The 24,938-nt window shown below is 37.7% G+C and overlaps 1 protein-coding gene across 1 annotated transcript in view; it reads right to left on the bottom strand.

Annotated features, from left to right (window-relative positions):
- The window catches only part of MAN1A2 (mannosidase alpha class 1A member 2), a 225,585-nt gene that overhangs the window by 12,918 nt on the left and 187,729 nt on the right, over positions 1–24,938 (bottom strand). The window contains exons 9-10 of the mRNA XM_027866720.1: positions 15,222–15,337; positions 7,725–7,944 (exon numbers count right to left, since the gene is read on the bottom strand). Of these exons, the coding sequence (XP_027722521.1) occupies positions 7,725–7,944; positions 15,222–15,337 (336 nt within the window). The remainder of the gene's footprint in view (positions 1–7,724; positions 7,945–15,221; positions 15,338–24,938) is intronic.

Genomic DNA, 24,938 nt, shown 5'->3' on the forward strand with positions numbered 1-24,938 from the left:
CAGTCCTCCTCATTGTCATTGTTAGAATCCCTGATTTCCTTCAATGAATGAACAAATGAGTGAACGAAAAGGCATTTATTAAATCGAGTATGTGCCAAACACGGTGTTACGTGCTGGAGTCAGAAGCAAAAATCTGCTCTTAAGGAGTACATACTCGAATTGGATAAGGCAACACATAAAAAGAAAATTCATTTGCAAGGTAGATGGATGATTTCAGAAGTCCTAAGGGTATTGGGGTGAGGGTGGGGTAGAAGGAATATTAACACCCAGAGGTCCTTAGGTTACATCAGTAGTTCAGGTGACAATGCCATGGTTAATAATCACTATCTTTTAATAACAAGTTCTAGAATTCTTTTCAGGAATTAAAAAGCAAACTAGTATATAACTCTTAACTTCCATTCAGCTCAAGGGTCACCATCAAAATGAGGTCTTCTGTATTCCTATTGGTTATTAGTCCTCAAATTATTAGTTCACCAAATTACATTTTTATTTATTTTATATATATTCATATGTATACATGTTATTTCCCATCAAAGAACTCAAGTTTCTCAAGGGCAGGAGCAATGTCATGTTTTTTGTCTTTGGATCATTAGCACCCAGCCCAGTGCCTGGCACATAGCAGGAGCTTAACAGAAATGTTGACTAATTAATCAAGTGAATGAATTCTAGGAGGAAAGCCTTCACAAAAGTATACACTGGAGTAGAACACCTATTCTGGGTAACAGCAAGCAGGCCAGGAAGGCTGTAACAAAGAGTAATATGATATAAGCAAGGAAAGGTGGTCTGGTGACAGATGGTGATGGGCTTTAAATGCCAACCTGTGGAGTCTGAACACAGGCATACCACGTCCTTCTTCAAATGGTCCCAGAAACGAACATAGTACTACAGATATAATTCTACAGGGCAGAGTACAGAGGACTATCACCTCTTTATTCCTGGAAGTTAGATCTCTTAATGAAGTCCAAGACTTTTGGCTATGATACCACACTACTGACTCACACTGAGCTTACAGTTCACTAAAACCCCAGAGCCTTTTCAGAAGCGTTGTCTAACCATCCTTCCCCCATCTTATAATTATGAAGTAATTTTCATTTATCCCTACTGAATATCACCTTTTTTCTTGGATTCAATCTGATGTTTCAGCCCATCAGGACCGTTTTGGCTCTGGACTGTCCTGCAGAGTGTTAGCTTTGCTTCTCAGCTTTACGTCATCAGCAATGTCATGTCAAACATGTCGCCTATTCCTTGATGCAAATCTTCACCAAGAATGTTCAACATGACTCTATGTCTGAATCCTGCTGATTTTATTATCATCTTGTCCATTTCTCTCCAGGTTTTCCACAAGAAAACTCTTAAGTTACTTTGGTAAACACTTGGCTTTAAAGTCTAGGTAAGCTATATCTAGAGCATTTCCCTTATCTATTAGTTGGGTAACCCTGTCAAAAAAGAAAATAAAGTGTTTTGGAATCAACTGTTCTTGATGCAATCAGGCTACTTTTTGTGATCATCACTTCCCTTTCTTTACTAGAAGTTCAGTAGCCACCTTTTAATAAAAGGTTTTAGAATTTCTGCCAGGAACTAAATTCAAGCTCATTGGCACGTAGTTCAAAAAGAGCCTTTTCTCCCCATTTTGGGAAACTTGGGACAAAAACTGCCCTCTTCTATTCCTGTGGTATGTCTTCTTTTCTCAACAATCTCCCAAATTGTGGTTCTGCAACCCTACCTGCCAATTGTTTTCATACTGGAGGGTGCCATTCATTGGACCAGTTGATAAACACATCAAGGTGTTTTCTTACTCCCTCCACACTTATCCTAGTTAACTACTTGGTCAGCCACTTTTGTCCTGTGCTTTCCAATTAAAAAGCGTTCAGAAAAATCACAGGATCCAAAAAGGAACTAGTAGGAAAACCTATGGTCTCAAATGTTGATCCAGAAATGCACAAAACTATAGGAAACAAGCAAAATGAACTGGAATCTTAACACAAAGAGGTCCTAACAGTTACATGTAACTGATTCTTGGTGAAAAGAAATCCACTACTGGACTTTGGCTCTAGAAGGGCAAAATCAATTCAAAACAAACAGGATAAAGAGGGGGTAGGAGACTGTATCATACAGTGAGAAGATATGTGTGTATGAGGAAAGTTGCTTCTGTTTCCTCTGCCAGATAGAATCAGAAGCAAATAAGGACATAGTTATTGTTATGCTATTCACCATGAGGAGAGGTCCAACCCTTTAACTGATCCACCTCTTTTGGCTCTTCCAGTGTAGCTGAGAACCCTGACCGTTTTTGTCTTTGGTGCTCCTTTCCAGTTTTAGGTCTTCTTGAACCATCAACTGCAGACGTTCTTACAGGACCACGCCACGCTCTTGCTGTTATCCTGTTAGCTTTTCATCTTTGGCAGGTCTTTTTAAAAATTTATGTTGACTGGTGAGTTCCCTGTGCATGGTAGTCTCTTTAGGTAACTGTCCCTCAATACTTTACTTCTCGTGAAAGAATTTAATTCTTGAAAATTACCCTTCTCTCTCTGAATAACTTCACCTGAAGAATTTTAATCTACTGGAGCCTCCCTATCCCACTCTGAACCCCGTGAAATCTGCTCCCTCAAATTATGTCAGACTAGGCCTAGTTTTTCTTCTATTCTCTATCGCAAACCTGAGTGGAGAGCATCTCTATCATTTCTGTCCCCATCCCCAGCTGTCAGCATGTTCACTGCAGAAAGCGACACTTCACTCTTGGTAAGAATCAGCTCTACGTTAAAATTTTTTCTTTTTGGTTCCTCCATGTTTTGAAGTATGAGATTATTACTGAAGAACAACCAGGAAATTATTAGCTGCACTCCTTTTTGGCAGAGAAAGAATTCCAGCAGATGTCAAGATAATTGATGTTTCCCTCACTACTCTACTAAACCTCAGTGCCTGGCTTGCCACCTGTCTCCTGACTCCCACACATTTGTTTCCTCTCTCTAGGTGGCCTGTAAAATGACACAATGACAAAGTCATCTTCTGTTTCTTCTTCCACTGATCAGTGCCCAAATACTCTCCACTATGCTTTCTCTCTCTGGTTCCTGGATTTCCTCATACAAGTATGTATCTTCTCACTATACAACGCTATCTCCTACTGTTCTTTATCTATCATATTTCTTTTGAACCACAGTCCAGTCAGGGGTTTTATTACATTAAGAAGAAGTTACATGTGAGTGGTAGGACCTCTTTGTGTTGAGATTTCTAGTTCATTTTGCTTGTTTTCTATACTTTGTACATTTCTGAATCAACGTTTGAGGCCACAATCTTTTACCGCCGGCTCTTTTCTTGGATTTGGTCCCCGGTGAACTTCTGAATATCTCAACTATTGTCTTTTCTCCTCTCCAACTAGACTTCATAGTATCTAGTTTGATGAATATATAGGTACTTTTCTTCCTTTTTTAGTTAAAATTTCTTTTGGTTAAAAATTTTAAACATTTTTAAAAAAAATTCCAAACTTAAAAATCAAGTAAAAAGTATTTTCATATACAAAGTAGAGAGAAAAAAAGGATTGTACACAAAATTGCAAATCCTTTTGAGAATATAATAAATTCAACATATAACTTTTTGGATTAGATTTGAAGGTCATCAAAAACATATTTTTACTAAACTTTGTTAGATGCATTCCATCCCTGCATAGGAATTTGTCATTTCTATGTTTTAAGGCATAGTCCAGAAATACAAATCCCATTTCAAAATATCAGTTGTATGCCACCAAGATATTGGTTAAAAAAAAAAAATCCACAAGAGCAAGAACCCGAGGGGTGGGGGGATGGGTTGGGGAGGTGTATCCCCACTAAAGACCTCATTCAACTTGATATTAAGATAATAATGACTGCTTTTGAGGTTTGCTCACTGAACAGTGACAAATCCAACTTGCTATAGAATGACCTAGGCTTACAACTCTCCATCTTGTCCACAAAGATAAATCTTTGTTGAAATCTAGATATGCTAAATCTATAAAATGTCCACGCTCTATCAATAGTTACCCCGTCAAAAAAGAAAGAAAAGGTTAAGCTGGCATGACTTGTTCTTGATTCTGAAACATGCTGGGTTTTAGTTCTAACAACCTTCCTTTTCTAGATGCTTAAACTCCATCTCTTTTATAATGTGATCTAGAATTCTGCCTGGAAATCAGTCTATTTTGCTGGCCTGTGGACTACAGAATCCACTATCCTTCTTTTCCTCAGCATCCATGTAATATTTGTCCTTTTCTAGTCCTGCGACAAAGCTCTGTATTACGATTTGCCTATCACTGACAACTGCTGAGCAATCACACAGGCTAACTCAAGTTCCTAGGATATAGTTCATCTAGCCCTAGAAACCTGAAATCCACGAGAACAGCTAGGTACTCTGATCTCCTCACTTATCCTCAGTTTTAATTCCCTGCTAATTATTTTTGTTCTCTCTTTCCCAGTCCAAAGTTCATTCTCCTTGGCAGAGAAAACAGAAGCAAAATAAAAGTTAAATAAATAGTTCAGCCTGCTCATCATTGTTGTTTAGTATCATCCCAAACACCCTTAGTAATGATTGATCAATTTTTTCATTATACTTTTTTCTTCTCAATTGCTAAAATTACTTTTCATCAATAGCCTTAGCTTGGTGTAGGCTCTTGGGCTCTGATAATAATTTTACAGCACTAAAATTCAAATCAGCGTCTCAGAGGTGGAAGGAAGACTAAAGTCATTTAGTCCACTTGTAGGTACCTGAACAAGAATCATCTCTATAATATGAAATCATGTGATTTTTGTGATACTATATTATAGAGGGATAATAATTTCTGTTGGTGGTGTCAAGCACAAAGTCACATATTTCAATACTACATACAATAAGACTATACTAGCCCAGAATAACTTGAGTATGTCCTTTGAAACAATGGAAGATGGGAGTTTTTTCCCAGAAATTTTCCAGAAACATTGAAAGTATATAAAAGAGGAGATTTTCCTAACTCTTGATATCTGGAACTACTACCAACCTCATGGTCAGCCCCACAGATAGTTTCAACAATGTTAGACATAAATCCTGTGAATATTAAATAGGACAGGAACATCAACACTGAGGTCCTAGAACAGAGTCAGTCTCAACATAGAGTTCAGTGTCTTTAGAGGATTTGGATTTAAATTCTTTGTTGATTGTGTGTGTGTGTGTGTGTGTGTGTGTGTCTGTGTGTGTGAGAGACAGAGAGAGACAGAGAGAGAGAGAGAGAGAGAGAGAGAGAGAGAGAGAGAGAGAGAAATTGGGCAAATCACTGAACCTCTCTGGGGCTCATCAGGACAATTAGGGAACTTGACTAGAATCAGCCTCTCCAGTCACCTTCCCTTGTAAATCTACATGACCCTAAGTGATATCCACCCCAACACAATTCTGCTGGGCTGGAGAGAGAAAATAGCTCAAAGCAATGTATATTCAGAAAACTAATGCAGTGTAAGCAGAAATGTCATAACTTCACAAAAGGACAAAAAAAGCATTTGAAGGATGCACGAAAACACATCTTTAAAAAATGTGTCATGGATATGATGTGCAGCAATCAAAATAAAGACAGCTCTATTTAATCAAAAGTTTTGAGTCAAAGATGAATCAAAAGGCCAGAAAATAAAAAAGGGGTGTCTAACAATGACAAGTCATGCGGATAACAGCTACAAATTAAATAACAACAATCATTTATTCACAGTGTTAAGAATGGTTTTTGCATCAATCTTTACTTACAAAAACAAATAGTAATCACAACCAGTACTGTCATTATCAAATATAAAAGGCAGTAATGTAATTTTATAATAATGGTTATCAATAAGTTAACTGTCATGTCAAAGTTTGAAAACAGGCATGTGAGCTATTACTTCATATATTATATTGATGTGTTTTGATAAGGGGAATTGAACTATATGCAAATGAAATATAAACATACATCCAGCTAGTAAACATATGGCTAGGTTACTTATGTTTCAAAACCAAGCCAATCACAATTTTTATAACTGATTTATATAGTATGATAACAACATCTGAAAACACACAGTACAGTAACATCTCAGCAGGATCCTAGTTCCTTTCACTTTGGTGGTATTTTGCCTAAAAGAGAGTTCTTGACTATAAGAAATAATTTGAAGGAAATTTCTTCATGAGCTTTAACACTTTATCATAAATAAAAGGCTTCAGCCTTAACTGTGAAATATGAGGCAATCTGGTTATTCAAGGTATACTTTATTGAGTATACTTAAAATGAGGCTAACTTGTTATTCCAACTATATTTTATAAAGATCACACACTAGGATTAAATAAAATCATATTTCTGCCATATGTGCGTTCAAAAGCAACCTCAAAACATGAATTTATGAAATTCTCAAACAAAAGTTACTAGCCATTGCCTTTTAATGCCTTCATTATCATATTACTCCATTGTCTGAATTGTCATGAAAGTGTTTTGTCAAAATGATTCAGAAAATTAGCACCTCAGTCAGTCAGCAAGCACTTCTTAAGTGTTTATGTCCCACAGTGCTATGGCCTGAGCACCATACTAAGCTCCAGGACACAAAGAAAGGTAAAAACAAAGGGCATGCCTTGGCCGTCATTCCGAGGGCTAGAAGGAAATCTTAGAGATCCAGTGCCTGACCCAGTACCTAGCAAATCATTGGTATCTTATAACTGCTAATTCATTATCTAATCCGATTCTATTTCTCTAAAGATGAGCAAAGTAGGAGGCAGAGAGATTAAGTGATTTGTCCAAGGTGTGACGACAGCCAGCACAAAAATTAAGGTACAGTGGCCTCTAGTTACATCCCACTTGGGTACTTTCTTTTTAGTCAAAGGAACTAGCAATGACAGAAAGTAATCAGTGGATTAACCAAAAAAAAAAAAAAATCAACACAATAACCAGGGATAGATGATTCAGAACCCTTGTTTCTCACTATCTTCTGAGTAGTTTGTTGCTTATTACTACTTGCTCTAAGAAACGGACAAAGGCCAAGTGAGGAAATTAATGTTAAACTGGTTTTGATACTTATCAACATAATTGGTTTTGTGTAGGAAGAAGCTAAAACAGTGTTTGGATTTTAAGATGATTCAAGTAACCTAGGTTCAGATTCAGGTGAACTATGCTACGTATACCTCCCTCAAACACACTTTCTGACTATTCTCTTATTGTGTTCACATGAATAACTGAGAATTAGATGTATTAATTAGGGTGGAATCAATAACAAGAACCTTTAAAAAGTAATTGAGCAGCAGGCTGCAACCCAATGATTCTTTGTTTTGGAAATTGAATTATAGGGCGCAGCTAGGTGGCACAGTGGATAGAGCACCGGCCCAGGAGTCAGGAGGACCCAAGTTCAAATGTGACCTCAGATACTTGCCGCTTACTAGCCGTGTGACCCTGAGCAAGTCACTAAACCCCATTGCCCAGCCTCCCCCCCCCCACAAAAAGGAAACTGGATTATAAAAGTAATAAACACTTTACATATAAAAAAGATTCAAATTAATGCAAAAACTTGTAAACTTATCTAAAAAACTAACTCCTCACAAAATCCCAGTCCCAAAAGCAGCAACTATAAAAATATGAAGTGAAATCAAAACTTCAGAATATTGCTATTTGAAAAGTAATGTATAATTGTATTCCTGGTAGTTCTGGGGTATTCAGTTAGCTTTCCTGGGCACATCATGATTATAAAAAATATTATATAGTAAATAACCAAGTTAATGAAATTTCTTACCCGTTCTGTCATATGACTCATGACATGTATGTGCAATTTCTGCTCCAAGTTGTAAATAATGCCCAGCTTTATCCTTTCTGGAACCATCTGCTCCCAAAGCAAACATTCCTCCAGCAAAACAGGTTAAATGACCCATTTTCCTTTCCAAGTGTCCATTCTTCCATTCTCCAATAAATGTTAGACCCCCATTGGATGTTCTAATAAGATGTTTTTCTATGGCCTGTAAAATGAATAATTTTTGAGATTCTAAAAATGTACTGATATTCAAGCCAATTCTATACATAAGACAATAATAATGGCAATAACTCATGTTCCCATGCTGTCCACTAGGGGAGATATGGTCAGATAAGACAATTCCTGCTCTGCTCAAACTTAATCATCTGAGAATCAGCTGCGTAACAGGGATAGCTAAAGCTATGCAATCACATGAGAACACCAAAGGAGAAGATGCAGAAGAACATGTGAAAAGAGAGTTGAACTGGGAGTCAGATGACCTAGGGTCAGATATTGGTTCTTTGTCTAGAGAACCCTGAGCAACTCTCCCCTGGTGTCTGGGTCTTAGTTCCTCATCTATAAAATGAGAGGCTTGAACGAGATGAACTCGAAGGTCACCTGGAATCTATGATCTTGTTCCCCTAATAGGAACACTTACATTAAAGAGTTCAGAAGAGAACAAAGGAAGCAGAGAAGACTCAAGAGAGAGGAGTGACAATGATACAGAAAAGTAAAACAAGATGAGGACTTAAAAAAGGGCAATTAGGTTCAGCAATTAGGAAATCTATCATTATCTTCCAGAGAGCAGTTTCAACAGTGATGGGGTCAGATACCTAGTCGTATAGGACTGAGTGAGGTAAGAGCAGATGATGAATTAATCTGGAAGACATTTTAAATAAAGATGTTAGCAAGTGGAGTGGGGGTGGGAAGATATAAATTATACGCAAATGACATCCATTTCTAACAGAGTTTTTGTTTTTCCTGCTTTCTCAATGAGGATAAAGGCGGGGGGGAGAGGAAGGAGGCACAGAATATTTACCTGAAAATAAAACATAATTTTAAAAAATTGGTTCACACACTCAAGGAACAGGAGAATACAATATATGCCGACATAAGTAAAAAAATAAAGTATATACTAATAACAAGAGAGTAATCGGGAAAGGTCTGATGGTACCTGAGATATACCTTCTTTTCTTATTTTTAAAATTTTATTCCTTTTTCTAAAGCAGAATTTTCTATTCTGTTTTTCCCCCAGTTCCAAATCCTCTCTATTCTCCCATTCATTGTGATAACAAGAAAAACAATCCATTACAATTAAGTGTAGTTTCTGCATTAGCATAAGCTGGGCTTTTAAATAATTCCATGTGTGTGTGTGGGGGGGGGAAAGCATAGCCAAGATGGCAGAGTAAAAGCACTGACGTGCTTGAGCTCTCCCCCAAACCCCTCCAAATTCCTGTAAAAAATGCCTCTAAACAAATTCTAGAGCAGCAGAACCCACAAAAAGACAGAGTGAAGCAAATTTCCAGCCCAAGACAAGCTGGATGGTCGATTAGAAATGGAAAAGGAAGTCGAAAAGCTCACTGAAGAAAAAACTTCCTTAAAAATTAGAATGGAGCAATTGGAAGGTAGTGACTTTATGAGAAATCAAGACATTGTCAAACAAAACCAAAAGGATGAAAAATAGAAGACATTGTGAAATATCACACTGGAAAAACAACTGACCTGGAAAATAGATCCAGGACAGAGAATTTAAAAATTATTGGACTATCTGAAAGCCATGATCAGAAAAAAAGCCTAGACATCATCTTTCAAGAAATTATCAAGGAAAACTGCCCTGATACTTTAGAACCAGAGGACAAAACAGAAATTGAAAGAATCTACCAATCACCTCTTGAAAGAGATCCCCAAAGGAAAACTCCTAGGAATATTGTAGCCAAATTCCAGAGTTTCCAGGTCAAGGAGAAAATATTACAAGCAGCCAGAAAGAAACAATTCAAGTATTATGGAAACACAATCAGGATAACACAGGATTTAGTTGCTTCTACATTAAGGGACCACAGGGCTTGGAATATCATATTCCAGAGGGCAAAGGAGATAGGATTACAACTAAAATCACCTACCCAGCAAAACTGAGTATAATTCTTCAGGGGAAAAAATGGACGTTCAGTGAAATAGAGGATTTTCAAGCATTCCTGATGAAAAGACCAGAGCTGAATAGAAAATTTGACTTTCAAATACAAGACTCAAGAGAAGCATGAAGAGGTAAACAGGAAAGAGAAATCATAAGGGACTTATTAAGGCTGAACTGTTTACATTCCTACATGGAAAGATGATATTTGTAACTCATGAGACCTTTGTCAGTATTAGGGTAGGTGGAGTGAAAAAAAAAAATTACATGTATAGATAGATTAATAGAGGGTCAAGGGTGAGTTGAAGATAAATGGGTGTTATCTGGAAAATAAAATTAAGGGGTGAGAGAGGATTATACTAGCAGAAGGAGAAAGGGAGAGGCAGAATGGGGTAAATTATCTCACATAAAACAGACAAAAAAAGGCTTTTACAGTGGAGGGAAGTGGGGGAAGGTGAGAGGGAACGAGTGAATATTATTCTCATCGGATTTGGCTTAAGAAGGGAATAACATACTCACTCAATTGGGTATGGAAAGCAATCTTACCCTACAGGAAAATAGGAGGAAGGGGACAAGAGAGCAGGGGAATGATAGAGAGGAGGGCAGACTGGGGGAGGAAGTAATCAGAAGCATACACTTTTGAGGAGGGACAGGGTCAAAGGAGAGAATAGAATAAATGGGGTAGTGGGATAGGATGAAGGGAAATATAGTTAGTTTTCCACAGCGTGACTACTATGGAAGTGTTTTGCATGACTACAAAAGTATAACCTGTATCAAGTTGCTTGCCTTCTCAATGAGGGTGGGTGGGGAGGGAGGAAGGAAGAAAATTTAGTACCCAAAGTTTTAAAAACAAAAGTTAAAAATTATTTTTACATGCAACTGGGAAATAAGATATACAGGAAATGGGGTATAGAAATCTATCCTGCCCTACAGGAAAAGAGAACAGGAAGTGGAGAAGAGAAGGGGGAGGGGGAATAGAAGGGAGGGCAGATTAGGTGAAAGAGCATTCAGAATGCACGCTGTCTTGGGGTTGGGGGAGGAACGAGATGGAGAGAAAATTAGGAACTCAAAATCTTGTGGATGTGAATGCTGAAAACGAAAATAAAATTAATTAATTAATAAATCTTAAAAAAAATTTTTTTTAAAGTGTGAAACGCAAAAAAATGAATTCTATGAGGTGGAGGTGAGACCAGAGTGTCCATTATGTGCAAGGCACTGGGGTCACAAGGACAAAAACAAAAAAGTTCTTGCCCTCAAGGAAATTATAGTGACCTCAGGGTAATGTAATATATATACAGAGGAGTAAACGAAAAATAATTGGAGGAGGAAGAGAACACTAATGAACTGGAGGATAAGAAGGTAGCACTTAGCCTTGACATCTGAAGACACCAGGGTATCATAATTCACTGAGGGGAGGAGCACAATCAATCACCATTCTGGGAGGTGATCACCACTGCTTCCTTCCTGCAGAGGGCCAATGCCATGGGAACAAGGTGCAGGTGGACAACTGAAGATGATGCCACAGCTACGGCTCCAGATTTTTTGTTGCTGTAAATTTTATTGGAATACGAATACAGACTTCAACAATTTAATTTGTATCTTTCCATTACTAGATGGAACATTTTCAAATAGATCACGGACTAGACTAGGATCAATCCACCGCTACACAAGGAGAGCTTATTTCATGATTCCTGAAATTCCTTCTACAGTTCTTTACTCCACCTCTACAAAGTATAGAAGCTTCTCCCCAGTTATGCATCTACATAATGTCACACTGAACTCACTGTTAGTTACATCACTACTTGGATGAAAATTGGCATCATATATTGACGGCTGGGCCTGGCCTAAAAAATGTCTTCGCTGGAATTCAAAGGACACTTTTTGCCTTTTTTGGGCGGTAGGGGTGGGGGTCCTTAAGAGGTTTAAAAAAACAAGCAAAAATTTTCGTAAATTTCCAACCCCATACCATTGCCCCGATTCAGCTAGAGGGTGGGAACAGATCTGGGAGGTCAACAGAGATCTTCAGGCTCTAACTCTGGGGCTCTTTCTATGACACCAGATCTTCTTAGAATATGGGAGCAATGGACGTGTGCATGGCAAGGACTGTTTAACTGTCCCATTTCAGGTCAGAAGACTCAAATTTTAGGTCTTCAAGAAAATATCTCATTCTGTTCTTCCTTCAATTGGAAATTATGGGGGTAGGCAGGTTAAAAAAAAATCAGCCAATATTATCTCTAAGATTTTGTACATCTTTGAGGTTCTACAAAATAGGTGTGGAATATTTCTCAAGAAAGAAGAAATGTAAATACAAGTAAGCAGAGAATAATAAAGGACACACTAATCGACAAAAATTGTTAAGAACAGTGAAATCATCTATGAAAGCATGGACTCACTTCTCAGGTCTGGGCGCTTGCATCAGGGACCTGAGGAGACTTTTAACTCTCTAACATATTCCATACTGTTTTTACAGATAAACCACGTCATGTTCACTACTGAACAAAGACGGCTAAATTGATCTTCCATGAAAAATTGTCACTAGCCAGGAACCCTAACATGTCTTGGAGGCAACTGTGGAGGCTCTAGCTTAATGCCAGCAAAGGCTTACATGTATGACAGGTACAACTGATCCAAGAAGGCCTTATGTGTGAGCCCAGAAGCAGAGTGTGTCTGTTGTCAGCCCAGGTGAGACCAGAAAGGCTCCCCATCAACTACTAGGTGATGATGAATTCTTATTTTGGCAGCAGCAGCTCATGAAGACTGCCCACCAGGGGACTGTGATCTGTAATGGTGTAGATATATTCCTATATGAAATAACGGAGTTATCTAAGTACTGAAGATTAAATAATAATAAGGGAATACAAAGTAAAAAAAAAAAAACTTAAGTAAGTACATGCTTAAAAATTTGCTTTGAAACACGACTCCTGCTTGGTCAAGCAGCAATTTTAATTGTGTGCTCCTTGTATAGAGAGCACTGATCATGCAGCAAAAAAACCTAAAATACCTGGTCTGAACCTTCTTTGTGGCATGGACTCTCAGAAAAATGTTTTTAAATGCACAAAACAAAATGCCTAAGATTGCAAAGAAAACCAATTATAATGAAATGTAGTTTATTAAAACACTTTTTTAAAAAGTGTACAAACACCCTGAAATCTCTCTGTGGGATCTCAGTTACGAAGCTCTGCTTTAACATCACAATGTGCAGAGGAGAGATGCTATGAATCTATCTACAAATAATCCTATGCAAGTCGATTCACAGTAGCATATAAAATAGCCAGAACTGTACCCTCCTGGTTACTGAAAAGGTCTTATTCATATAATACACAGTAGTAAATGATTATAGTAATCCTATGTTTAACAAATGTAAAGAGGGGCAACTAGGTGGCACAGTGGATAAAGCACTGGCCCTGAAGTCAGGAGGACCTGAGTTCAAATCCGACCTCAGACCACATTTGACATTTACTAGGTGTGTGACCCTGGGCAAGTCATTTAGTCCCAATTGCAAAAAAAAAGAAAAAAAAATGTAAAGATTTAAGATTTCAGGTTAAGAATAAACTACTTGGTAAAAATTGTCAGGAAAACAGTCTGGCGGAAAATGAGTATGGATTGTTAAAAAGGAATGTTAAGGGGTCCCCTGAACTTGTCTTTTTCTGTTGCCATGTTTTCCAGAAACTTTGGATCCAGAGTATGCAGGAGGCCTTGAATGTGTCAAGTCTGAGGCCCCACCCTGAGTTGACATAATTTGTTGTTTGCATCCCAAAATGTACTCCTTTGTCTGTCCTTGGGAGTCAAGAAAGATAGCGCTCAGTCTGCTTTAGGCTGAGAAGCTGGGACCCTTGTAAATAAGCAGACCATTGGCTCCCTAGGGAACCTCGCTCATCACTCATCACCCTGCTCCACAGGGTTTGTCCTTTTCCCATCTTTGTTGCACCTCTCTCCCTCCCACACCACGCCGCCCCTTTTGGTGGAGATTGGCTTCTTCCTTCTTCCTTTGTTGTAATGTTACAAATATGCAAACTGTGGTGTGGATTGTGAACTCCATGGGTTCCACAAGCATGTTCATTTGCCTTGTAATAACCCTAGCTTTCACATTTTGGGAAGTTGTGACCGCCTTTTCATGATATTACTGTCTTACACCATTTACCAAGATAAGGTCAAAATGGATACATGACTGAGCTATAAAGAGAGAAAGGAGGAAACTAGAAGACATGGAACATATAACCTATCAGACTTGTGGACAGAAGAAGAATTTATGAATAAACAAGAGATAGAGAGCATTGTGAGATGTGAAATAACCCAAGATTAGAAGGAAAGTAGAAAATTGGGGGGAAATTTTCATAGACAGTCTCTCAGATAAAGGTCTCATATCTGAAAAACATAGAGAATTTTGTCAAATTTATAAGAATATGTATAAGTCATTCCCCAATTGATAAATGGTCAAAGGATATCAACAGGCTATTTTTTGATGAAGAAATCAAAGCTATCTATAGTCATATGAAAAAATGCTCTAAGTCATTACTGATTAAAGAATTACAAAGTAAAATGACTTGGAGTTATCACCTCACACCTATCAGATTGGCTAAAATGATAGAAAGGGAAAATGACAAATGTTAGAGGGGATGTAGAAAAACTGAGATACTAATACACTCGTGGTGGAACTGTGAACTGATCCAATCATTTTAGAGAGCAATCTGGAATAATGCCCAAAGAGTTATAAAACTGTGTATAATCTCTGACCCAGTAATACCACTATTTTTTTGGGGGGGGGGGGGGGTTTCCAAGGCAATTGGGGTTAAGTGACTTGCCCAGAGTCACACACAGCTAAGAAATATTATGTGTCTGAGGCCGGATTTGAACTCAGGTCCTCCTGACTCCAGGGCCAGTGCTCTATCCACTGCACCACCTAGCTGCCCCAGTAATACCACTATTAAATGTGATCAGGAAAAATTAAAAGAACCTATGTGTTTTAAAATATTTATAAGCAGCTCTCTTTGTGGCGGCAAAGAACTAGAAACTAAGGGGGTGCCATCAACTGGGGAATGGCTGAATAAATTGTGGAATATGACTATGATGGAATATTACTATGCTATAAGAAATGATGAGCAGGCTGATTTTAGAAAAAACATGGAAAGACTTGCATAAAACAATGAAAAGTGAAGTAAGCAGAACCAAGAGAACACTGTATACACTAACAGCAATATTGTTCAAAGAATAATTGTGAACAACCAAGCTATTCTAAATATTATGAATACTCAAACTATAAAGGACATGTGAAGGAAGGAAGGGAGGGAAGAAGGGAGGGAGGAAAGAAGGACATATCTTATTAAAAAGTGATATTATTTTAGTTTGTTATCAAGGTAAAGAGTGGTCATAATCACCTCAATTGCATCGTCATACATCTTCCTTGCCTCAATGTCTGTTTTATCTGACATCAACCATGCTTTCAGTAAGTATTCGTAAAAACTGTCTCCTAGACCACCAACTGATGTGTGATCTGTAACAAAAAAAAAGGAAAAAGGAAGTTGAGGTTGGAACAAAAGAGGAAATAAGCGTAGAATTTTACATTTATCAAGGACCAACAAAAATACTCATTATTTTTCTCTACAGCCCCACCAATATTTAACACTGATTTTATATTACAAACAAATTGTCTAGGCTATCAGTTCTGTACACATACTCTCTCTACTTATATGTACAAAAATCCTTTTCCTATATCACTGGAGGTATAGTCATAGGGTTATGGTCTCTAAAAGCTATTGTTGTTCCATTCCATAAAAGTTAAAATAATCATCTCACAGTTAAAAAAGGAAACTTAATAGAAGGAATATAATTACCTCAATAACTGGATCTACTAATGCCAATAACCATAAAGAGTTCATTTTCTTGGCACAAATGTATCATCATCATCATCATCATCATCACACATACACACATACATACACACCACAGAAAGGCTAAGAATTCCTTTAAAATCTAGCCTTTATCAATAGAATAGGCTTTCTTTTTTCCTGTCTGCTGCCCTCCTGAGTTTGCTTTCTGTTTGTCTATCTATGAATTTAATATTATGGATAAATCAAGACTGTTAGACCTAGGTTCCAAATAAATCTCATATTCCTAAAAAATTCAATCTGCTAATTCTTAAGGTAAAATAAATAATTATCTGTAATTCTGAAGGAAATTCTTTTCTCTCTACTCCTCTCCAGGACTTTGTTAAGTCTGCTAGACCAGGAGATTTCCTTACACTCTAAATTACACAAAAGCTAGGAAAATGTTTAAGAATATTCAGACCACTAGCATACTGAAAATCTGCTTTAGTGCTGGGGAATGGAGGGCTGGAGTTAAAGCACATGAGGAGTTAAAACAAATGAGAACATCAAAACCTGGAAAGGTATTTTCTCCTCCTTCACTTCTGTTTCCCATGATGAAGTGGCCTTACTCTTTACCAAGAACAACCATTCTACTTGTTCAAGTGATACCATTCCACCCTATCTCCTCCAACAGACTGCCCCTTCTGTTAGCCTCACTCTTTAACTTATTTTAAATCTTTTCCTCTTTACTGGCTCACTTCCTGCTGACTACAAACATGCTCATTTCTCCCTCGAGGCTTCTTTCCCCGCTCTAATCCACCCCCTTGAGTCACTAAAGTGATCGGTCCAGTCTTGTCATTCCCCTACTCAATAAAGTGCAGTGGCTCCCCACTGCCTCCAGAAGCAAATATGAAGTGCTCTGTTTGCATTCAAAGCCCTTCATAACCTAGCCCCTCCTACCTTACAGCCTTCTTATAGTTTACTTTTTTACATGTACTCTTCAATCCAGTGACACTGGCCTCCTGGTTGTTCCAAGAACAAGACACTCCATCTCTCAGCTCTGGGCCTTTCCTCTGGCTAGAACACTCTCTCCCTCTTCTGTTCCAATTACTGACCTCCCTAGCTTCCTTTAAATCCCAACTTAAAATCCCCCTTTCTACAGGAAGCCTTTCTCAAGCCCATCTTAAATCCAGTCCCTTCACTCTGTTAATGATTTCCTCTTTAGGCTGTACATAGCTTGCTCTGTATATATTTGTTTGCATGTTGTCTCTCCTGTTAGATTTTAAGCGCCTTGAGGGTAGGAACTGTCTTTTGCCTCTTTCTATATTCTCCATGCTCCATACAGTATCTGGCACACAGTAAGCCCTGAATAAATATTTACTGATTAAGGACAGAGATTGTGGAATTGTCACAATATCAAAATTTTAATTGGAAATAAAAGAATTTATTCACAAAAACTTTGTCAAGCAGCTTCCACTACGTATAAGACACGGAGCTAGTGAGAGAACAAAGAAAAACAAGAGGAGGCTCTTACATCCTACTGCAGGTAATATGGAATGTACACAAATAAAATAATTTCAGGAGGGAATGAGTACTCAAAAAAGGGATGGGAAGATGAAAAAGCAGATGAGCCATTTGACAGGAGGTGGCAGCTGAGTTTAGGCTTGAAGGGAACAGTTCTAAGGCGGGTAGGTGAAAAGAGAATGTATTCTAATGGAAGAAAGCCTAAGACCTGCTTAAAGTTGGATGATGACACGGGATGATTCAGGGAACAGTCAGCAGATCACTTCAGATGTTTGTGAAAGGGGATCATATGAAATAAGTTTGGTAACAATAGGAAAAGAATTAACAAAATTTTTCATATATAAAAAAACACCTCAAACAATATGATTGTATTTTACAGAAAAAGCCTTTTGAGAAAATAAAGGGATTATTTATGCTTAAAAAAAATAAAACAAAGTATAGGTACAAAAGGATCGATAAAATATGATTAAGAGTTTTTATTAAGAGGATAATTTATGAAGAATAATAAAAGATTTATTAATAAATACAAGAAAAAAGCAAGAATTTCCCTTTCCCTACTGTTACCTGACATCATGCTAGAAAAGCTATATCTAGTAAAAAGAAAAGAAAAAGAAATTAAAGGCAAAACTATTGCCAAAGAGAAAACACAATTATCTCTACTTACTAGCAGATAGCAGTTTTTAGAAAACTCCAAAGAATCAGTAAGGAAGCTTTTGAGACAATTAATAGCTCAATAAAGTAACAACATCCCAAACAAATCCACAAAAATCAACATTTCTATATAAGACAAAAATAAAATCCAGGAGGTAACGACAGAAAAGGAAATCTCATTCAAAATAACTATAAAAAGCATTAAAAAAATAAATCTGGGAGTTAATCAGTCAAGCACACCCAATCTCTTTTGTATACAGCTTGGGATGCAAAGACAAAAAAGAAATATTCCTTGCCCTCAAGGGTCAAGATCAAGATGAAGATGTAAATACATAAGCAAATATAAAGAGTTTGGGGGAATATTAAGGGGGGGGAGGCATTTAGCAGCAGGGAATGTCAGGAAAGGCTTCATGTGGTAAAGATGGCACATGACAGGTTCTCAGAAAGAAGGTAGGCATCAAAGAGATGAGAAGAGTGCACAAAGAAGGGAGACAGAATACAAGAAATTTTAAGTAGTACAGTTTTGCTAGAATATAGAACATGTAAAGGGGAGTAATGTGAAATAAGTCCAAAACCATAAGCTACAGCTAAACTGGGAAGGGTTTTAAATGTCAAAAAGAGGAGTCTGTTTTATTCTAGAGACACAAAGGACCACTGGAACTTTCTGAGCAGAAGAAATTTAATATATTCAGACCTGTGTTTTAGGAACATCACTTTGGTAACTGTGTGAAAAATAGACTAGGAAAAAAAGGGAGAGACCTGAGACCAATTAGAAGGCTGTTACAAAAATGCAAGTGAAAGAATTTGAATAGAAGAATTTGAACTAGAGTGACTGTGATATGAGTGGAAAGATGAAAGAGATGTTGGGTCACATGAAACAGTAAGATTTGGCAAGTACTTAAGTAGGTGGGCAGAGGGAGAGAGAAAAACCAAGTATTACTGTCAGGCTGCGAACCTGCTTGACCGGAATGACAACAACAAAAACAAATTTGGAAGAAGAGATAGGTTTTGGGAGGGAAAGACAATGAGTTCAATTTCTGACATACTGAGTCTCAGCTGAATATAGAAAAGAGTTGGTAATAGCCAACAGGCATCTAGTGATGTAGGGCTAGAATTCAGGAGAGGGATTGGGGCTGGCTATGAAGAACTGGAAGATGATTACGGAACTCATGGGAGCTGAAGAGAGGGTGGTCAATTGTGTTAAATGAGGGGGGAAAGCAGGATAAGGACTCAGGAAAGGCAGTTGATCTCGACAATTAAGAGGTCACTGGTAACTTTAAAGAGGTTAGTTTCAATTGAGTGACACAACTTGCATAGGGTTGAGAAGCAAGTGTTCAGAAGGAAATGGAGGCAATAAATTTAAATGGCTTCTTTTAAGGAATTAGGATAAGAAAGAGCAGAGAGATATACAACAACTTAAGGGGATGGCAGGGTCAGGTAAAAAAAAATAATTTTTGTCGGCAGTGGGGAAAGGAGTCAGTAGATAGAAAACTGAACATTATAGAATAGGAGGGTGTGATTGAGGGAGCCTATTTACTGGAGGAGATGGAAGAGGATGAGATCAAGGGCACAAAATTGATGGGTTGGCCTTGCAGACAGAAGTTACCTTTTCATCAGAGATGAGAGGGAAATGGGGAATGATGTCAAAGGATCTGAGATGTAAAATAGGGGAGAGGAGGAACCAAAAGGCAACGTCCTCTACAAAATTTTCTTTTCTTTGAAATAAACCGACATATAGCTACCTCAAAACTCATCTTATTAGCTGCCTTCCATATTAAATGGCTAAACCAGGAGTGAGGAACCTGTAGCCTTGAGGCCACATGAGGCCTTTACAGAACAAATGTGGATTCAGTCAAAAGGCTGCACTTGAGGACCTAGAGGTTCACATGTGGCCTCAAGGCCTTGGTTTCTCATCCCTGGGCTAACCCATTGTCAAGATATTAGGCGATAACAGTGTTTTCCAGAGCTAAGGTCCAGCAGTCAAGTTGTGCCCTGAGCTTGGCATAAGAACAATTCTCTGGCAAAATCACATAATTATTGTATTGCTTTAACCAGTACAAGGTGTTCTCTGAACTCCCGACAAGCACTGGACATGCTCAGACAAGTACTCATGTTAATCAAACTTATCTCATTGTTGCTGACACCCCTAATTGGGGTCAACAATGGTACAGCCATTGTTTAAGTATTGAGATCTTCCCACACTGCCTCAGGTTCCCCCACTTTGAAATTAAACTTCTATTTGATTCCTGACTTTGTCGGGCCCCAGGCATCCAAACGTTAAGGGGGTTCAATCCAGCTGACCAATCTGAATTTTATTTTTTCCCCCAACTCCACATAAAACCAATTTTGAAAATTCATTTAAAAAAATTGAGTTCTAAGTTCCTGCCCTCCCCCCCACCGAGAAGGCAAGCAGTTTGATACAGCATATGTGCAGTCATGCAAAACATATTTCCGTTAGTCATGTTGTGAAAGAACACAGATTGAAAAAAAAATAAAGAAAGTAAAGAAAAAGTAGGCTTTGATCTGCATTCTGGCTCCATCTCTGGAGACAGGTAGGTTTTTTCATCATAAATCCTTCAGAATGGTCTCAGAACATCGTATTGCTGAGAACAGCTAAGTCATTTACAGCTGCTCATCATATAATGTTGATGTTACTGTGTACAATGTTCTCCTGCTTCTGCTCATTTCACTTTGTACCAGTTCAGGTAAGGTGTTCCAGGTTTTTCTGAGAGTGTCCTGTTTGTCATTTCTTGTAACACAATAGTATTCCATCACAATCAAACTGTCCCAGTAACGAGAAAGTTTTCAGGAGTTACAAGTGCCATTTTCCCACGTACGAATGTCAACAGTTTTACCTTATCAAATCCCTTATGATTTCTCTTTCATGTTTACTTTTCTATGCCTCCCTTGAGAATTGTATTTGGAAGACAAATTTTCTGTTCAGCTCTGGTCTTTCCATCAGAAATGCTTTAAAGTCCTCTTTTTCACCCAATATCCATTTTCCCCCTGAAGGATTATACTCAGTTTTGCTGGGTCGGTGATTCTTGGTTGTAATCCCAGCTCTCTTGCTCTCTGGAATATCATATTCCAAGCCCTCCAATCCTTTAATGTAGAAACTGCTAAATTTTGTGTTATGTTGACTGTGGCTCCATGATATTTGAATTGTTTCTTTTTGGCTGCTTGTAATATTTTCTCCTTGACCTGAGAGCTCTGAAATTTGCCTATAAGATTCCTAGGAGTTTTCATTTAGGGATCTCTTCAGGAGGTAATTGATGGATTCTTTCTATTTCTGTTTTACCCTCTGGTTCTACAATATCAGGGCAGTTTTCCTTCATAATTACTTGAAAGATAATGTCTAGGCTCTTTTTTGGATCATGACTTTCAGGTAGTTCAATAATTCTTAAATTATCTCTCCTGGATCTACTTTCCAGATCAGCTGCTTTTTCCAATGATATTTTATATTTTCTTCTATTTTTTTCATTCTTTTGATTCTTGTTTATTTTGATGTCTGTCATAAAGTCACTAGCTTCCACTTGCCCAAATCTAATTTTTAATGAAATATTCTCTTTAGTGAATTTTTGTACCTCTTTTTCCATTTGGCCAGAACAGATTTTTGTGCCTCTTTTACCATCTGGCCTATTCTGGTTTTTTTTTCCAGCATTTTTTTGGTGCCTTCTTTACCAAGCTGGTGACTCTTTTTTCATGATTTTCTTGCATCACTCTCATTTCTCCTGCCAACTTTGTCTCTACCTCTCTTACATGATTTTTAAAATCCCTTTCTGAGCACTCCCATGACCTGAGACCAATTCATATTTTTCTTTGAGGCTTAGACTTTATCTTCTTCTGAATCTGTGTTCTGATCTTCCCTGTCACCATAGTAACTTTCTATAGTCAGAATCTTTTTCATACTGTTTGCTCATTTTTCCAGTCTGTTTCTTGACATTTAACTCTACGCTAAAGTGGGGCTTCGCTTCCAGAGGGAAGGAGGCCCCATCCCAAGCTTCAGACGTTTTGTGGATCTGTTTCAGAGAGAATTCTGGGGACTTGTAAATTTTGGTTCTTCCAAGGTGGTATGATCTAGAAAGAAGTGTGTTTACTCCTTTACTGGTCTGTGCGTGACCACAAGCACTCTTTTCGACCTGAGAACAGTGATCAGGGTCCCTGTTCCCCTGGGGTGACAAGCCCCGGTGTGCTAGTTCTCCGACTTGCTCTGGGACTGAGACGCAGGACTGCAACCCAGATCCACGTATGGGCAATGCCACAGAATCCTGCCTGTGTTGCCAGCAAGGGGATTCCTGTGATTTCCTTCTAACTATCTGACCCCCTTTGTATTTGTGGGCTTTCAGGTCCAGAAACTGCCGCTGCCACCACCGATTCAGTCGCTCCTCAAAGCCTGCTCTTGGTTTGCTAGAGTGAGGCCTGTGGAGAATTGTGTCCCACTCTCATCCCCATGTAACAGGCTTTTCCTGCTGACATTCTGTTGTCTTAGCCTGGAAAATTATTTCACCCCGTCTTTTTGTGGGTTCTGCCACTCCAGAATTTGTTTTGGGACATTATTTAAAGTTTTTTGGAGGGGTTTTGTGGAAAGCTCAGCAAGTCTCTGTCTTTTTTCCACCATCTTGGCTCCACCACCCATGGTGTCTCTTTTCACAAAATACTGTCCATTCCAAGGGCTGCTAAATTATCGTTAAGATACTTCTGGCACTCAAATTTTATTAAAATCAGAACAAATTGAAGTTACATGATATTCATAAAAGACAGTATCAAATACAGGTATGATCAATACATGTGTTCCTTCTATGTTATTAGAAGGAACTAACTTTACCGTATGATGTTCCATTAGAATGGATAATGGATAAGGACGTGGCTACACAGCTAGAATTATTTTTCACTAATAAATAATAAAGAAAATTTAAGTTGTCAGTTTCCCAAAGCACAAAAAACTAGATTATTAGTAATGGTGTTATTTTTCTGTCACAGATGTGCCTAATAGTTTTGAAGTGATTAATAATGAAGTAATAGTAAATTTAGAAGTAAAAATAGAAAAATAGTAAATAGTAAACATTATCTATGGTTAAAAAAACTTATTTATACTAAAAATAGAAATGTAAAAAAAGTAAATCAGTCTTGAAGTAATATGCCATTGCTAATACATTAAAAAGGAATAAAACAATTTCCTGCCATACAATTTAGGTTAATTCTCCAAACAATCAGCATGAAGGTAATGTTTTAAATCATTTATGTTAACCTCTCTTATACTAAGTATCTTGAAGACAGAGCAATGCAAAAATTATACACAAATCCAAATAACTGTTCTCTAAGTACCTGGATTCTAAAGAAACTAGTCAAGTCCAAATCATTTGCACATAATGGATACAAAAGTGAAAAGATACCGGGCACTGAGAATATAGGGTTGTCAATTTCTTGTTATCTGGAGCTCCTAATTCTGGGGCTCTTATTCCCCTCAATCTTTATAGCTAGGCCATAATATTCTAAGAGTAAGAAAACAATCTTGTGCACAGTGGATAGAGTACCAGCCCTGGAGTCAGGAGGACCTGAGTTCAAATCCAGGCTTAGACACATAACACTTACTAGCTGTGTGACCCTGTGCAAGTCACTTAACCCCAATTGCCTAAGAAAGAAAGAAAGAAAGAGAAAACATTCTTTCTATATTCTATTCCTAATGCTAAAGATCCTCTTCTTTGAACAAAACTTGATGTCAAACAATAGCAATGCCTATTGATGGGAAAATCTAATCCCTGCTCTTAAATAGCTGAGTCATTCCATATTTTAATGCCAATACTTTTACCTGTACTTTAAAAGAAAGTCCAAAAACTCTTAAAAAGAATTCTTTGTAATATTATCATTTAGTATGTTATACAAATAGTAATTTTACAATGTGACTAAAATATTAAAAATTTTGATGGATATATACTGTACAGAAAAGAACACTGAACAGAAGTTATTCTGCATAAGCATGTCTATCTCTTAAAAAGAAGAAAACAAGAACACCAAGATAGGGTAATCAAATATGTACCAGGCGTATACTACTATGTATAAGATACTACATACGTAAGGCATTCATAAAAAACAAAGAAATTTAAGATGCATTCCTACCTCCAAGGAATGTTATAATGTAGTTGAGAACATAAAACATATTCATTTGAAAAGATTAATACAAGGCAGTAAATAACAAATTCCAAATGAATTATTCATCATTAAGTAGTAATCATTAAGTAGTTTAAAATTTGGAGGGAAAGATCACTGCCAGGAGGACAGAAGATGCAGGAGGTTTACTGAATGTGGAATCTGTGCCAGGGGTTGGATGATAAGTAAAAAAGACAAAAAAGGAGAAAGGGAGAGACTTACAGAAAGGAGATGTGCAAAGATAAGTAGGTTATGAATCCTATAAATGTTTGAAAGACAAGAAACAGACCAGTTTAGCTAAGCTTGAGCTTCGTGCAACAAAAACCATTATTAAGTGTCTCCTAAAAGCATATGCTAGGGACACAAAGATAAAAAACAACAGAATCCCTGAAATCTAAGAGCTTATTTGTGGTCTACTAGTATGAGAAAACACATTTACACAAATGAGTACAATACAAAGCACAGTGCAAACAAGAAGCAAAGGAAAGATTCAGAAAAAGCACTCTTGGACAATTCAAAGACAGAGAACACCATAGCTAAAGGGATTGAACAGTAGTAGATGAGCAGCATAGACAAGGTTAAAAAGGGTCAGGGCTGAAATGTGAACAACTTTGAACACTAGACTAAGAAGTTTAGGTTTTATCTTGTAAGGCAATGGATGAATCAATTAACCAATTCAAAAACATTTATTAAATGCCTATGGGACAGCTAGGTGGCACAGTGGATGGAGTGCTGAGCCTGGAGTAAGGAAGAACTGAGGTCAAATCCAGCCTCACTCACTTTCCAGCTCTGTGACCTTGGCCAAATCACTACTTCTGTCTGTCTCCGTTTTCTCAACTGTAAAATGGAGATAATGGTAACACCTCGCTCTCAGACTTGTTGTAAAGCGCTTAACACAGTATCTTGCACATAGTAGGTGCTTCACAAACGCTTATTTCCTTTCCCTTCCCTACTATTATGCCGCCA

This window comes from Vombatus ursinus, unplaced genomic scaffold (assembly GCF_900497805.2).
Source record: "Vombatus ursinus unplaced genomic scaffold, bare-nosed wombat genome assembly UNPS02014782.1, whole genome shotgun sequence".
Taxonomy (NCBI): domain Eukaryota; kingdom Metazoa; phylum Chordata; class Mammalia; order Diprotodontia; family Vombatidae; genus Vombatus; species Vombatus ursinus.